Genomic DNA, 16,709 nt, shown 5'->3' with positions numbered 1-16,709 from the left:
TTTTTTAGCCTCTCAATTAACTCCAAACCTGATGGAATAACATGTCAGTAAAATAAAACATTAGAGTAAAATCTATTTATGACTTAATAACAAAACAACACGTTTTCTATTAGGTAATAATTAAAAAATGTATGTACTCAGTATTTTTGTGCAGTCATATGAATTTCCTCTGAGATTCAGGCCTTACTGAGGGAGTGGGGTATGGTTCTAAAGCAGAAATAATTCTGATTTCTTCTGTTCCATGGCCATAGATGCAATTTAATATTCTACCTGGTAAGGTAAACTCTGTTTTGTTAAGTTCGTTTTTTGTATTTTGCAATAACCTCTTTCTGCCACTTGGTGGCGGTGCTCCATTGAATTCAACACAGATTACAGCATTTCCTGCATCATAAATAAAATGAAAGAGAATGTGGTAAAACCACAATTTCATTGGAGAGAAAAATGTATAAATGTTTCTGTATGCCGCTTAGATCTCTGGGTTTAAAAACGGATTTAGAATTAAATCATGGCTTACACAAGTCTGGGAGTAGGCAGCCCTACTATGAATTTACTGATAATCCAGATTAGCCTAGGGGTAGGTAGCCCAACTATGAATTTACTGATAATCCAGATTAGCCTAGGGGTAGGTAGCCCAACTATGACTATATTGCCCAAATCAAATCTTATGATGATCTTGATTAGATCAATGTTGTAGCAGGAGGTAATCATTCACCTTACATCTACCAATAATTTACATCTGAAGTATGTAGGCCAACTTCAAAACAAACAATCCTGCATCAAGTCTTTAATAATTGAATTGGTTTTAACTGTTACAACATGTCTTTTATCTGTTCCTTGGATATTATAATGTATTGACTGACTGAGAAAGGTCATTTCTGTTAAGTTTCTGAAGGTGTCAGTTCCAACCGCCTGAACACCACAATACACATTAACCAGACCACCACAAAACACATTAACCAGACCACCACAAAACACATTAACCAGTCCACCTCAGGACAGAGTAGTTAAGTAAACTTGCTGGCTAAACAAGAATTTAAAGACCCGAAACATCCTTTTATGATGGCATCCATTTAAACTTCGTCTGAAAGTGACCAATGGGGTCACAGCCTTATATCATACAGATTTTCTATTGGACAAATTCAAGGTGGGCCCCTTCCTGTGTTTTGTTGTGTTTGGTGGAAGCATTTCACCCCAAGGGTTCAGTACAACAGAAACAATATGGAAAAGAAGAGTGTTTAATGACTTCTCCTCCCTTTTCTCTTCCAACAGGAGCGACTAAAACTTGCTCGATGGTGGAGGTCTCTTTCTGCAGTGTCTCCATCTCAACCTCAGGGTCTCCTGACCAGGGAGAACAGACAAGTCACCCACAGTAACACAACCAACCATGTGTTTACTCTATTTCATTGTTATTTAACCAGGCCAGCCGGGAACCAGTACTAATGTTCCATGACAACCTGGCTGAAGGAAAATGCCCAGGACCTCTGAATGTCTTACTGCATGCAATGCAGTTTCTATTTCTTAAGCAAAGCAAAGTTGTAAGCTTGTGACTTGTGATGGTAAAAAGAAAAGGAAAGTTTTGGGTGATTTATTCATATTGTCTGTCGGAGGCTGAGCTGAGGTGGATCGGCGCCTGGCTACCTGCCTGCTGATGTAGGCTGTGTGAGTGCCGGGTGATGTGTGTCTTTCATTCTGCTAGATAACATGAAGAGCGCTGCCCTGCAGAGGCCTGCTTATATTCTGCGTCATACAAAATGAAATACTCAAGAAATCTGACCACCAGTGGTAGAAGGCAGGTCTGAGTTAACAATAGATAAAGTCAGAGTCAAGCCATCAAAATCGAGACTTTAGTCACAATGAACACTAGTCCTGGACCCAAGTACTAAAATACTTGTGCTGGACTCAAGTACTACAACACTGGTGCTGGACTCAAGTACTAAAAGACTTGTGCTGGACTCAAGTACTACAACACTGGGGCTGGTCCCAAGTACTACAACACTGGTGCTAGACTCAAGTACTACAAAACTGGTGCTGGATTCAAGTACTACAACACTGGTGCTGGACTCAAATACTACAAAACTGGTGCTGGACTCAAGCACTACAACACTGGGGAAAAAAACAATCGCAACGAAAAATATATTTGTGATTTTTTTGCAATTGAACAAGTTGATAAAATACAGATTTCAGGCCGTTTACTCTGCTGAATATAACGCAGTACCTCAAACGCTGACTGCAACAGGTGAATGCACCTGTCAGTCACAGTGGTCTCCTAGCTACAGCCAACTCGGCCCCGGAGGCAGAGCGTCGACCACGCCCCTCAACAAATCATTGCTCAGTAATGCAGGTCATCGTTAGAATGGAGTCACTGCAGATGGTTACTTGATACTTTTTTTTGCTCATGCCCCCCTATCGCCTGCCTCTTTGTCAGGTGAAAACGCGAACAGGTGAAACGTTCTGCTGCTGCTACCCAAGGCAAAGGCAAGGGACACCAGTTAAGTCAGTTTGTTAAATTGAGACTGGTGACGTGGGGTTGTTACGTTGACATTTGTAAAACCTTTCAAAACCTAGCCAGCTAAAGATTCCAGTCGTCTACACGGAAAGTATAAATAATTTTGTCCAACCGTAACAGATGAATGACGACTAATGCACTAGGATAAGTAGCTAATGAATTCTAGCACCAACAAAACTGTTTTTTGCAGACAGTCACCTAGCGATAAAGTAGGAAAGTGTTAGTAAGAAGAGTGCAATATATAGAGACGTGATTCAATATAATATGATGTATGGAATGGGAATATCATTTTGTAAACACCTTTTTGAAGTGAGCTGTTGATTAATTTAATAATAGGATACACAAGATTGTATACTTTTCTATAAAAGTTCTGTGCCTTGTCCATCTGGATAAGTGTCTACTGAGTTACTCCAATGTATGTGAATGATTACAATTATCTTTCGTCAACTAAGCATATAAGTAGGACACAAGTTTACCTCACAAGTTGAGTAAAAATGGTCTGGTCCCCGAGAAATGTCCCGATGTCCCACATTTTGCTCGACCACTTGGACTTGTGGTGCCACCTCTGGCGTGTGTGTATGTTATAAACATTTGGCGGATCAACTCAAAACAGCTGGGCAGATGGCTAATAAATGAGCCAACAATGTTTCTTTGTTTTTTTATACATTTTTTTATTTTTACTAAATAATGGGCACATTGAGGCACAGGTTTGTGCAATAATGTAAACAGTATCTCATCCAACCAGCAAAAAGCAGAAAAGGCATAAATGTCCACTGAAGACATATTTCGCTGGTAAAGGACGGACTCCCGGTTACCTTCAACATTTAAAAAAACTGAACAATACAGAAAAATGGGTGACTTTAAAAATGACACAAATGACAGGAGCTTCCTTTTCCACAGAAAAGGGCCCGTCATCCCCAGTAGTTCCCCAGCGCTGATGTTAGCGCCTGTGACCTTAGATCAGGGTCATTGGGGGTCATCTAGACAGAATGACGTGGGAGCAGAGGATGAAGCTGAGCCATCCCACAGATGTTCCTTTTACACTTCGTAGAACCGGAGGTTTCTGATGCCTCTTGCAGTCTGACCTCCTCGATTGGCAAAGTGGCACCTGTTTTATAGGGGACAGGGAGATGATTACCCGTACAGGTGCCACAGGCTGATTGGCCGTTAATCGGGTGCCACAGGCTGATTGGCCGTTAATCGGGTCCCACAGGATGATTGGCCGTTTATCGGGTACCACAGGCTGATTGGGTTTCTTTGTGTGCAAAATTGTTTGTGTGCATGTGAACTTTTGTGTGTGTATGTGTGCGTGCATGTTTGTGCGTGAGTGTGTACATTAATGTGTGTGTGTGCGTGTATGTGTACTCACTCTGTGTGTGTCTTTTCAGTAGTTTGGGTCCTGCCAGGCCGATCCCCAGAGCTCCGATGGGTGCTGTAGTGAGGATGGCCATAACCGCCACGGTCAGAACATCCAGACCATACTTCACCAGAACTTCATCCCCAGACATACGGGCCATGTCTAGTGCTGTAGAACCTATTGCTGCCTAGAACCAAACAGAACCTGTTAGAACCCAGGCATCTTGGAACCCAAAATAACAAGTAAAAGTGCTGAAAACCTAGAATACCAAGGATGTAGAACAGAACACTGATCTGACTCCCCTTAACCCTCAGAGGTGTTTGGATATAACAACACATGAAAAGGAGAGATGCTGTCACATTTAATACATTTTATTTGTCTTTTATTCTTCTACCTGGACAGTGGCTTTGGGGATCCAGGCCACAGAGATGAACAGTTTCTCCTTCATGTTGAAGCCTCCGAAGAAAACCATGAGGAACATGACGAGGAGCCTAATGACCAGACCCACAGCCAGACACGCCATGCCCAGACCTACACAAACACAAAGACAAGAGTCTAATGACCAGACCCACAACCAGACAGGCCCAGACCTACACAAACACAAAGACAAGAGTCTAATGACCAGACCCACAACCAGACAGGCCCAGATCTACAGAAACACAAAGACAAGAGTCTAATGACCAGACCCACAACCAGACACACCATGCCCAGACCTACACAAACACAAAGACAAGAGTCTAATGACCAGACCCACAACCAGACAGGCCCAGATCTACACAAACACAAAGACAAGAGTCTAATGACCAGACCCACAACCAGACAGGCCCAGACCTACACAAACACAAAGACAAGAGTCTAATGACCAGACCCACAACCAGACAGGCCCAGACCTACACAAACACAAAGACAAGAGTCTAATGACCAGACCCACAACCAGACAGGCCCAGACCTACACAAACACAAAGACAAGAGTCTAATGACCAGACCCACAACCAGACAGGCCCAGATCTACAGAAACACAAAGACAAGAGTCTAATGACCAGACCCACAACCAGACAGGCCCAGACCTACACAAACACAAAGACAAGAGTCTAATGACCAGACCCACAACCAGACAGGCCCAGACCTACACAAACACAAAGACAAGGAGAGTTGTAGTACTAAGTAGTATAACAGTTGTGGTAGAAGAACTGGTGGTGGTGATAGTCATTATAGTAATATTAATGTAGTGCAGCAGTGATAGTAAAAGTATTTACCTACTGTGTTGGGGTTCAGTGTAGATAGTAGTAGTAGTAATATTATAGTAGTATGGTGTATTTACCTACTGTGTTGGGGTTCAGTGTAGATAGTAGTAGTAGTAATATTATAGTATTATGGTGTATTTACCTACTGTGTTGGGGTTCAGTGTAGATAGTGGTAGTAGTAATATTATAGTAGTATGGTGTATTTACCTACTGTGTTGGGGTTCAGTGTAGATAGTGGTAGTAGTAATATTATAGTAGCTTGGTGTATTTACCTACTGTGTTGGGGTTCAGTGTAGATAGTGGTAGTAGTAATATTATAGTAGCTTGGTGTATTTACCTACTGTGTTGGGGTTCAGTGTAGATAGTGGTAGTAGTAATATTATAGTAGTATGGTGTATTTACCTACTGTGTTGGGGTTCAGTGTAGATAGTGGTAGTAGTAATATTATAGTAGTTTGGTGTATTTACCTATTGTGTTGGGGTTCAGTGTAGATATTTTAATCTCTACTCCTATCAGTCCAAACAGCAGTGGCTGGAAGACATCCCAGAATCTACCCAGCACAGCTGCAACTGGGGCCTGGAGAGGTTATAAACATTAATAAAGACATGATAAACACTTTATAACCATCAAAACAACTGTGGCCAACAAGCAATTCTTAAATATGTTAAATACTTTCTAAAAACCCAATAAACATGTTTTATATACTTCATAAAAATAAACACCAGAATTAAGTCTGAAGAGATGACACACATCATTAACAGTCCACTACAAAGTCCATAAACACACACTGACCTTCTCTGTCCCCCAGCCCAGGGAAGCTAGGAAGGCAATGACCAGAGTACAGAGACCTCCTGCTCCAGGGAAACCAGCCACTCGACTCCCAAACACAGAGAAGACAGCCAGACCCAGCAACATGGCACTCCTCCTCAGAACCACATCCTCCTGGGGCGGGAGAGGGCGGGGTTATAGGTGAGAGGAGGGGTTGGCGGGATGTGGTTGTGCAGGGGAGGGGTTATAGGAGAGGTGTTCCACCCGGAACATCTCCCTCCCTCAGGTTAACATCTCCCTGGAACACCTCTCTCTGTGACACCATCCCGTTGTGACCCCTCCCTCTGTAACACCTCCCTCTGTGACACCATCCCGCTGGGACCCCTCCCTTCTGGGACCCCTCCCTCTGTAACACCTCCCTCTGTAACACCTCCCTGGTGAGGTCTTACCTGGTCCAGACTGGGAAAGAAACAGATGAAGAGTCCTAGGAGCAGTCCAGCCACCGACCCCCCAACCACCTCTAGTACACCTTTTAGTATGTTCATCCAGGTAGAGCCTACAGGACACATGGAAACTCACACATTTACTAACGACCACCTCTAGTACACCTTTTAGTATATTCATCCAGGTAGAGCCTACAGGACACATGGAAACTCACACATTTACTAATGACCACCTCTAGTACACCTTTTAGTATGTTCATCCAGGTAGAGCCTACAGGACACACACACACGTATTGACACACATGGAGATGCACCCTAGAAGTCTGTCAGACATGATAAATAACATGGACCCCCCAGGGTGAAGTGCCCCTTTAATAGGTTTGTTCATCACTGAACTGGGAACTGTCTCAGCTATGTGTGTAATGTACAGTATTTTACCTGTAGCGAAGGCCACACCCAGACAGGTACTAAACCCTGTGATGGCCAAGAGGGCATCAAAACTCCCAGCAGCCATCAGGAGGGTGGGGATTCCCTTCTCCACCCCGTAGCCATTCTTCTGGAGCAACAACATGGAGGGAATGACCACCGCTGGAGAAACAGCACTCAGGACAAACCTACAGACAGAGACAGACAGCACTCAGGACAAACCTACAGACAGAGACAGACAGCACTCAGGACAAACCTAGAGACAGAGACAGACAGCACTCAGGACAAAGCTACAGACAGAGACAGACAGCACTCAGGACAAACCTACAGACAGAGACAGACAGCACTCAGGACAAAGCTACAGACAGAGACAGACAGCACCCAGGACAAACCTACAGACAGCACTCAGGACAAACCTACAGACAGAGACAAACCTCAGGACAAACCTACAGACAGAGACAAACCTCAGGACTACCTTACACACAGAGACAAACCTCAGGACAAACATCGGCTGCATGCAGCCCTGCTACCATGCCTTTCTACGGATGATGGAACCATACATCACAGTATTTGAGACAATCGTGACCAGAGAGGGCTGGCATCCCAGGGAATGGGCTGGTGTCCCAAGGAATGGGCTGGTGTCCCAGGGAATGGGCTTCTAACTAGAGAGAGGAACAGACATCCCATACCAGGGCCCTTCTACAACCCACACCAACCAGGGCCCTTCTACCACCCATACCAGGGCCCTTCCACAACTCATACCATGGCCCTTCCACAACCCATACCAGGGCCCTTCCACAACTCATACCAGGGGCCTTCCACAACCCATACCATGGCCCTTCCACAACCCATACCAGGGCCCTTCCACAACTCATACCATGGCCCTTCCACAACCCATACCAGGGCCCTTCCACAACTCATACCAGGGGCCTTCCACAACCCATACCAGGGCCCTTCCACAACTCATACCATGGCCCTTCCACAACCCATACAAGGGCCCTTCCACAACTCATACCAGGGGCCTTCCACAACCCATACCAGGGCCCTTCCACAACTCATACCAGGGGCCTTCCACAACCCATACCAGGGCCCTTCCACAACTCATACCAGGGCCCTTCCACAACCCATACCAGGGCCCTTTTACATCCCATACCAGGGGCCTTCCACAACTCATACCAGGGCCCTTTTACATCCCACACCAGGGCCCTTTTACATCCCATACCAACCAGGGCCCTTCAACCATCCATACCATGGCCCTTCCACAACTCATACCAGGGCCCTTCCACAGCTCATACCAGGGCCCCTCAGTTCCCCCCCAATCCATAACAAACCGGAGCCCCCGAGTTCCACCTCAATTTTTTCCAGGACTCCTCCACAAAACATTTTAAGACCCCTCCTCCACAACCCATACCTGGGTCCCTCCACAACCCATACCTGGGTCCCTCCACAACCCATACCTGGGTCCCTCCACAACCCATACTTGGGTCCCTCGGTCACGCTTTTGATACAACAAAGCCTTTGCAAAATTTTATAATTTAGTTTATATTAACTTGATAAAAAAACAAATTATTTTCACACCTTTTAGGCTATATGCCACCAATGCCTCAGATAAGTATGATATGAAATAATAAATTTCTTAATACTAGGGAAACGGTGCAGAATTTATGCAGGAAGAAAATTGTAGACCACTGTTAAATTTCAATAAAAAATAAAGCATGTTTTTCTGTTGAACCAATTAAAGTGTCACGATACAATGAGCAGCAGCGCCACCGTTCCATACACCCTCAGTTCCCATCACTTACAAACACATCCCTGACTTGTTTTCTGTCATATGTCTTTAATCATGCACACCAGGTCCCTATCACACCATGTGTTTAAATGTTTCCCCTCTGCTCCCTGCATTTGTGGATCATTGTGATTGTTGGATGTCGTCGTGTGTGTTGCCGTTTGTACGTAAGGTTCTTTAGAGCCGTTGTATACTGTCGTTTTGCAGCTTTAGTCAGCTCTTTTCTTTCGTTGTTTTGTGCTCGGTGTTTGTTTGAATAAAAAAATTGTCAACACAGACTACCGTCTGCCTGCGCCTGGTTCCTTGCTCCCGCAACACCGTACTACTGACAAAGCCCTGCTGAACTGTCTGTCTACACGTGGTTTTCTGAATATAGTGTGTTTTTGTGTCTGTGTGTGAAGTGTTTTACCCAAGTATAAATGACCAGATCCAGGGCAGGTCCATCAGGAAGTGGGACATCACAGCTACTGTCAAGGCCTCAACTGTACACGGTCCAACTGCCACTCGCAAACACACCGCCTTGAGCCTGCTGAGAGCCTGGAGAACACACACACACCACCTTGAGCCTGCTGAGAGCCTGGAGAACACACACACACCACCTTGAGAACAAACACGTTAAACCTTTAGCCATGGAACTTCTGTGTACCGTGGGATCAAGGCCCAGTCCAGCACGGGTCAGTATGATGGCCAGAGCGATGTTCCTCAGAGACGCTGACCAGGCCTGCTCAATGTGGACCACATCTGTTACATACGGGACGTTACGGAGAAGGAGACCTGCTGTTAACATACCTGAACACACACAAAACATCCGTTAGATACTGTACAGGACATCATGGAAGACACCTGCTGGTAACATACCTGAATCACACACCAAACACAGATTTAAAAAACAATATTTGTGTGCGCTTAGTATGTGACACATAAATACATAAATAGAAGTTCTGGTCAAAGACACAAATTCTGTAACACTCAATTAGCTACAACTGCTGTGTCTAGTTGGATCAACACCAAGTAGAGGCGGGAAAGTGAGGGAGTGTTGGTAGTTGGATCATACCAAGTAGAGGTGGAAACGGGGGGATTGTTGGAAATTTGATCAATCCGACCAGTTTTCCTCCACACACGGCAGAGAGAAACAAGATGATGATGCCGAACAGATTCCCCCCTGGATAGCACTCCTTCCCAGTGATGGACCAGACCACCCCGAACCACAACGCTGCCATAACCACTGGAGGAGAACACAACAGACACACGGATAACCACTGGAGGAGAACACAGAACAGACACACAGATAACCACTGGAGGAGAACACAACAGACACACGGATAACCACTGGAGGAGAACACAGAACAGACACACAGATAACCACTGGAGGAGAACACAGAACAGACACATATAACCACTGGAGGAGAACACAGAACAGACACACATAACCACTGGAGGAGAACACAGAACAGACACACAGATAACCACTGGAGGAGAACACAGAAAAGACACATATAACCACTGGAGGAGAACACAGAACAGACACACATAACCACTGGAGGAGAACACAGAACAGACACACAGATAACCACTGGAGGAGAACACAGAAAAGACACATATAACCACTGGAGGAGAACACAGAACCTCTAATTCACTCTAGATAATAGCCTTTCTTAACATTGTGTATCTATCTCTTACATCTATTATCATACTGGTCAACCGCTGGGATTTGAAACCCACAACCACAACCAGAACCAGAACCTAACCCTGAATCCCTACATCCATTCAAGATCCAAATGAGATGCTTTTACCATTTATCCTAAAACAACCCCCAATTCTAACACTAAATCCAAATGTAACTCTTACCCTGAAACTTGCCCCTATGATAGAAGTAGATGTTTCTTTTGTTGAGAGCAGCTAGAGAACCTTGTAGATAAATAGTCATGTTTTACTGGGGACATACATATGTTGGGAACAGCTAGACAAACTTGTAGATAAATAGTCATGTTTTGCTGCGGACATACATATGTTGGGAACAGCTAGACAAACTTGTAGATAAATAGTCATGTTTTGCTGCGGACATACATATGTTGGGAACAGCTAGACAAACTTGTAGATAAATAGTCATGTTTTGCTGCGGACATACATATGTTGGGAACAGCTAGACAAACTTGTAGATAAATAGTCATGTTTTACTGGGGACTTGCATATGTTGGGAATAGCTAAAGAACCTTGTGGGTGAATAATCAGGTTTTACTGGGGACTTACATATGTTGGGAACAGCTAGAGAAACTTGTAGATAAATAGTCATGTTTTACTGGGGACTTACATTTGTTGGGAACAGCTAGAGAAACTTGTAGATAAATAGTCATGTTTTACTGGGGACTTACATTTGTTGGGAATAGCTAGATAAATAGTAATCTGGTCTAACCGCTGGGTCATCTGGTGCTCATATACTGTACAGTACACTCACCTACACACACAGGTACCCAAACACACACACCTAAACAAACAGTACACACACCTACACACACACGTACCCAAACACACACACCTAAACAAACAGTACACACACCTACACACACACGTACCCAAACACACACACCTAAACAAACAGTACACACAAAAGTGAGTACACCCCTCACATTTTTGTAAATATTTGAGTATATCTTTTCATGTGACAACACTGAGGAAATGACACTTTGCTACAGTGTAAAGTAGTGAGTGTTCAGCTTGTATAACAGTGTAAATTTGCTGTTAACTCAAAATAACACACCCACACCAAAACACACACACTCACACACACAGAGAAGCAACGTACCCTTAGTGACAGCGTGGGCCAGAAAGCCGTGTGGTCGGGGACATCGCTGTTTCATTTGTTTGAAGCAGGAACACGAGCAGCAGGGGGAGGAGTCTGACATCGAAGAGTCCGACATGGTTTCCTCACCTGGAAACACACGATAACAAGCAAACACCTTACTTACTAAAAATACAGAAACAGACAAACAAACAGACCGATAAAGATGGACTGACAGAAATATACAACAAAACTCTGGGGTTATTATAGGTCATCTCAGAACCAGAACATATTGGGCATTAATAAAGGCCAGATAAATCAAGAATTAATAAAGGCCAGATAAATCAAGAATTAATAAAGGCCAGATATATCAAGAATGAATAAAGGCCAGATAAATCAAGAATTAATAAAGGCCAGATATATCAAGAATTAATAAAGGCCAGATATATCGGGAACACAGTCTATCTGCGTACAGGAAACACACACTCACACACACGTTTACTTACCTATTTAAATAGCGACACCAAAATTGACAGTCCTTGAAAAATTCTACTTTTACTTCTCCTAATCTTAAACTGTACTCAAACCCTAATCTCAATATAAATCTAACATCAACAACCCAACATGTATGACTAACCATGGCCCCAGTTGGAACTTGGGTTAAAAAATGTCCTCATTATGTTGTTCAAATATGTCCTCATTATGTTGTTCAAATATGTCCTCATTATGTTGTTCAAATATGTCCTCTTTATGTTGTTCAAATATGTCCTCATTATGTTGTTGAAATATGTCCTCTTTATGTTGTTCAAATATGTCCTCTTTATGTTGTTCAAATATGTCCTCATTATGTTGTTCAAATATGTCCTCCCTTTTTGTTAAAATATGTCCTCTTTATGTTGTTAAAATATGTCCTCATTATGTTGTTAAAATATGTCTTCATTGTATTGTGAAAATAGAAAGACACACCCAGCATTTACCTGGGTTTTCCAGCCGGCTCCTGTCGTTTCTTCTCTTCTGATACTGAGCCGAGCATGGAGACACCTGATCAAACTCTCCTGATTGTCAGCAAATCGGTCAACTGTTGCATGTTCTTGTGTGTGTGAGTGTGTGTGTGTGTGTGTGTGTGTGTGTGTGCATGAGGGAGAGTAGGACACAGAAACAGAAAAAAAGAGAGTGAGGATGACAGAGAGAGAGAGAGAGAGAGAGTGACGGAGAAGAGAAAGGACAGAGGAGAACAGTGAAAAAGAGAAAGAAACCTTTGGACTCCTCAGTTCTTGACAGAAAAGAACCGAGAGACACCTTTGGACTCTTTCCCTATTCTCTAACTTTAGTCTCAAATCACTAACTTTAGTCTCTATTCTCTAACCTTAGTCTCTAATCACTAACCTTAGTCTCTAATCACTAACCTTAGTCTCTAATCCCTAACCTTAGTCTCTAATCCATAACCTTAATCCCTCTTTATCTAACCTTAGTCTCTATTCTCTAACCTTAGTCTCTATTCTCTAACCTTAGTCTCTATTCTCTAACCTTAGTCTCTATTCTCTAACCTTAATCCCTATTTTCTAACCTCAGTCCATATTCCCGAACCTAAATCCCTTTTCACTAAACATAGTTCCTATTCCACAACCTTAGTCTCTAATCCCTAACTGTAGTCCATATTCCCTTCATTTTAACCCCTATTTCCTAAAAATACTCCCTAGCCTAAATCTACATTTCTCAGAGGGCCTCTTCTCTAGTTTATTCTCTCTCTAGATTGTTTCTAATGAAAGCTGGCTGTTACATTTTACACTTGATTTTATGATTCCTAATTTAACATTGCATGCATTATTTTGGGTTTTGTTTTCTTCTTGACACCCCAGACCTGACAACCACAAAGGCCAAACAGCTGTCTATGATTATCATGGAGTATTTTAAGACAGATCCTGACTGGAATGTGTTTTTTCATGGTAATTCTGAGTATGTAGAACGTCTGCCAGATAATCTGTGTAATACTGTACTTTAAAAGACCATCGGCACATACTGGCCTTGAGCAGAAGGACTGTCTGTCAGGCTGCCGTTAATACAATCTGTTGTTTGTGGCAGGGTAGTAAACAGTTCATCTATAACCCAAAAATACAGTGGGAACCAGAATGATCCAGGTCCTGTTGTACTGCTGTTCATTCTGTGTCTGTGCTCATTTCTTCCCTCAGGTGTGGAGCTCGGTTGTGTCCATGTCTGAGTGTCTGTCTTCTGTCTACTCCATGCTGTCACGCCGAACAAGAAGTGGCAGGTTAAAGCTTGAAGAGGCATTCAGGCAGAAACAGACTGCTAACTATCATTCAGGCTAAACTTTCTTCTCCTATGTTTTTCTCCCCAGACACACAGACAGATTGAGAAACAAGTGTTTTAACCCAGTATGACCTGAGCACTGGCCTCAACTGATACACACACTCACACACACGCACACACACATACATTACAGCCATTAAACCGCTGGCAACAAAAGTGAGTCATGTGACTCGTTAGTGTTACAAGGTCTCAGGTGTGAATGGGGAGCAGGTGTGTTAAATTTGGTGTCATCGCTCTCACACTCCCTCATACTGGTCACTGGAAGTTCAACATGGTTCCTCATGGCAAATAACTCTCTTAAAAAAGAATTGTTGCTCTACATAAAGATGGCCTGAATGAAAGCTGAGTATTGCCAGCAGAGTTCAGCCTAATTGCACAATGTGCACAACAGAGAGACCGCAACAAGCCAGAGACTCTGCCCCCTGAATGGCAATGGAGGGAGGGCATCCCAGTGGCGATGAAAGCCCACCTGGCAAGACAGCAAAGGTGGACAGTATCAAGCATACTCACATCAGATTGTGTCCTCATTCATAAGGGGGTTCTTGATGGCAAGGGCATACTCACATCAGATTATGTCTGGGAATTTCCATCATAAAAAAACAATTGAAAAATTGCTGCAGCAACATTGATACATTTTCCATGTTGTCTGCTACATCATGCTGCTGACCAAATTATACAAGCTTTTAATTGTTCGTGTGGTTCTGAGATTTCTTCTGTTTCAGAGACGACTTCATTCTTTGGGAGATTACATAAAATGATGTGCTGTTATTGTTGTTTGTTTTTTTCATCTCAGGGTTCCTGAAGAAATTCCTTTGGCGCCTTCCGAAACCCTTCCTTTTTCCATTCCTGCTCACATCCTGATGAACTCACACAATTCAACCGAGATACAGTCAAGATACAATCAACAAAGAACCAAAATACAGCTAAAATATAACCAATATATAACCAAGATACAACTAGGATATTACCAATATAACCATAAAACAAGATTCTAGCAGATAGTAATTGATAGATGCTACCATTTTAATGTAGTAAACTGGGTGGGATTTATTTATTGTGCTATATTTGATATATTTGTGGTTGCTGACCCTCTTAAAGTCAGATATATCAGACAATAAACTCAGACACCATAACGGGAAATATGACCTACTCTTTGTGTTAACCATAATTTGACAAAGCTGTGGTAAAACATGAACTCACCCCAAACAAATGTATTCCCTCAATGAAAAATCCACTATGTGAGGAGATTACTTAACTAATCAATTAAATGAAATATCAATCAATCAGGTGAGGAGTCTACTGTTAATGATAAATCAACCAGGTGAGGAGTCTACTGTATAACTAATTAGTGAACATAATGATAAATCAACCAGGTGAGGAGTCTACTGTATAACTAATTAGTGAACATAATGATAAATCAACCAGGTGAGGAGTCTCTAACTAATCAGTGATCTTTATGATAATTTAAACGTAAGGGAGAAGCCACTAGACACTAGATCTCCCGCTGGCTCCCTGCTAGCCACAAGATCAACCCAACAAAGGGACCCAGTGTCATGACGTTATCAAATGAACATGTCTGCTCTCAGCACTGTCTGAATAATCACTCTATACCACAGAAACACACACACGCTCACACACACGCTCACCTACACACACGCTCACACACACACACTCTGATTATAAAAGCTGTGTGATTATGGGTGTTGCTGTCTGTGTCTGACTCTCAGCACCCTAGAATTAATGGATTAACTAGAGGAGGTGAGGAGAACAGAGGAGAGGAGGAGCGAGGAGGGAGGGGTGGAGGAGAGAAAAAGAACAGAGGAGAGGAGAAGGGAGGGAAGAAGGAGAGTTGACAGAGGAGGGAGTGAGGGAGGGATCTAGGAGAGGAGAAAAGGAGGGAACCAGGTAGGAAAGGGGACAGAGGGAGGGACGTAGGAGAGGAGAGGACAAGAGGAGAAACGAGGAGGAGAGAAGGGAGGGATGAGAAAAGAGGAAAAGAGATGAGGAGGGAGGGAGAAGAAAGGAGAAAAGGAGGATTGATGCAGCGAGGGAGGAAGAAGTTGAAGTGTGTGTGTATCTGCCCTTCTTCTTCTTTCCTTCATACACAAACACACACACACAGTTACACACACACACTATGTTTTTTTAACTTTTGGGGAACAGAAAAACTAAATTCCATGCTCCCTTGCCCTAAACAAAACCCTAACCCTAACCTTAACCTAACCCTAATCTAACCCTAACCTTAACCTAACCCTAATCTAACCCTAACCTTAACCTAACCCTAATCTAACCCTAACCCTAACCTTTAACCTAACCCTAATCTAACCCTAACCCTAACCTTAACCTAACCCTAATCTAACGCTAACCCTAACCTTAACCTAACCCTAATCTAACCCTAACCCTAATCTAACCCTAACCCTAACCTTAACCCAAATAAAGTAACATTTATGCCTACATTTTACCTAGATGTAATGCCTTACCTGAACCCTAAACGTTACCAACAACACCTGAAACCCCAATTCCAACTCTAAAGTTAATTGTAAGGTTGACCCTAAACCTAAACACTGATCCTGAAATTGACTTTTGATTCGTGGGGACCAGAAACTTATGGGGACAAAATGTCAAGGCCACACACATACACACACACACACACACATTCATACACACATACACACAGACACACACATACACACACACAGGTGTTAATTGATGCTGAGATGTAAACAGTCAGAGGGGGATTAACCAGATGATGACCATCTCAGAAAATCAACCACACTAAAACCTCTGTGTGTGTGTTTGTGTGTGTTTTTGGGTGACCATGTATGTAGTTTGTTTCTCTCTATGTATAGAGTGTGTGTCTTTGTGTGTATGGCTGTGTGTGTGTGTCTCTGGTATGTGTGTGTTTTTCCTTTTATTTGTCTCTATGACGTGTCTGTATGCATGTATGTATATATGATATGTGTGGGTGGTATGTATGTGTGTGTGTGGGGGGGGGGGTGTGTGTGTCTGTGTGTGTGTGGGTGTGTGTGTCTGTGTGTGTGTGGGTGTGTGTGTGGTGCATGTGTCTTAAAT

General features: G+C 43.1%; 1 protein-coding gene across 2 annotated transcripts; it reads right to left on the bottom strand.

Annotated features, from left to right (window-relative positions):
* Positions 1-3,164: 3,164 nt before the first annotated feature.
* LOC105009062 (sodium/hydrogen exchanger 9B2) lies at positions 3,165-12,432 on the bottom strand. 2 transcript variants are annotated; one of them, XM_029117816.2, is made up of 12 exons: positions 12,287-12,432; positions 11,334-11,459; positions 9,585-9,755; positions 9,177-9,319; positions 8,940-9,067; positions 6,757-6,932; positions 6,325-6,431; positions 5,900-6,049; positions 5,575-5,683; positions 4,258-4,394; positions 3,876-4,050; positions 3,165-3,614 (listed from the first exon to the last, which is right to left on the bottom strand). In XM_029117816.2, the coding sequence occupies exons 2-12, from the start codon at positions 11,446-11,448 to the stop codon at positions 3,487-3,489; spliced, it is 1,539 nt and encodes a 512-aa protein (XP_028973649.2). In that variant the 5' UTR covers positions 11,449-11,459; positions 12,287-12,432; the 3' UTR covers positions 3,165-3,486. The 2 variants fall into 2 exon arrangements, with proteins under 2 accessions (XP_028973649.2, XP_028973650.2); XM_029117817.2 differs by lacking the exon at positions 12,287-12,432 and adding an exon at positions 11,816-12,269.
* Positions 12,433-16,709: the final 4,277 nt, after the last annotated feature.

The sequence above is a fragment of the Esox lucius genome, chromosome 24 (genome assembly GCF_011004845.1).
Source record: "Esox lucius isolate fEsoLuc1 chromosome 24, fEsoLuc1.pri, whole genome shotgun sequence".
NCBI lineage: Eukaryota > Metazoa > Chordata > Actinopteri > Esociformes > Esocidae > Esox > Esox lucius.
This window is presented reverse-complemented; position numbering and strand designations above follow the sequence as displayed.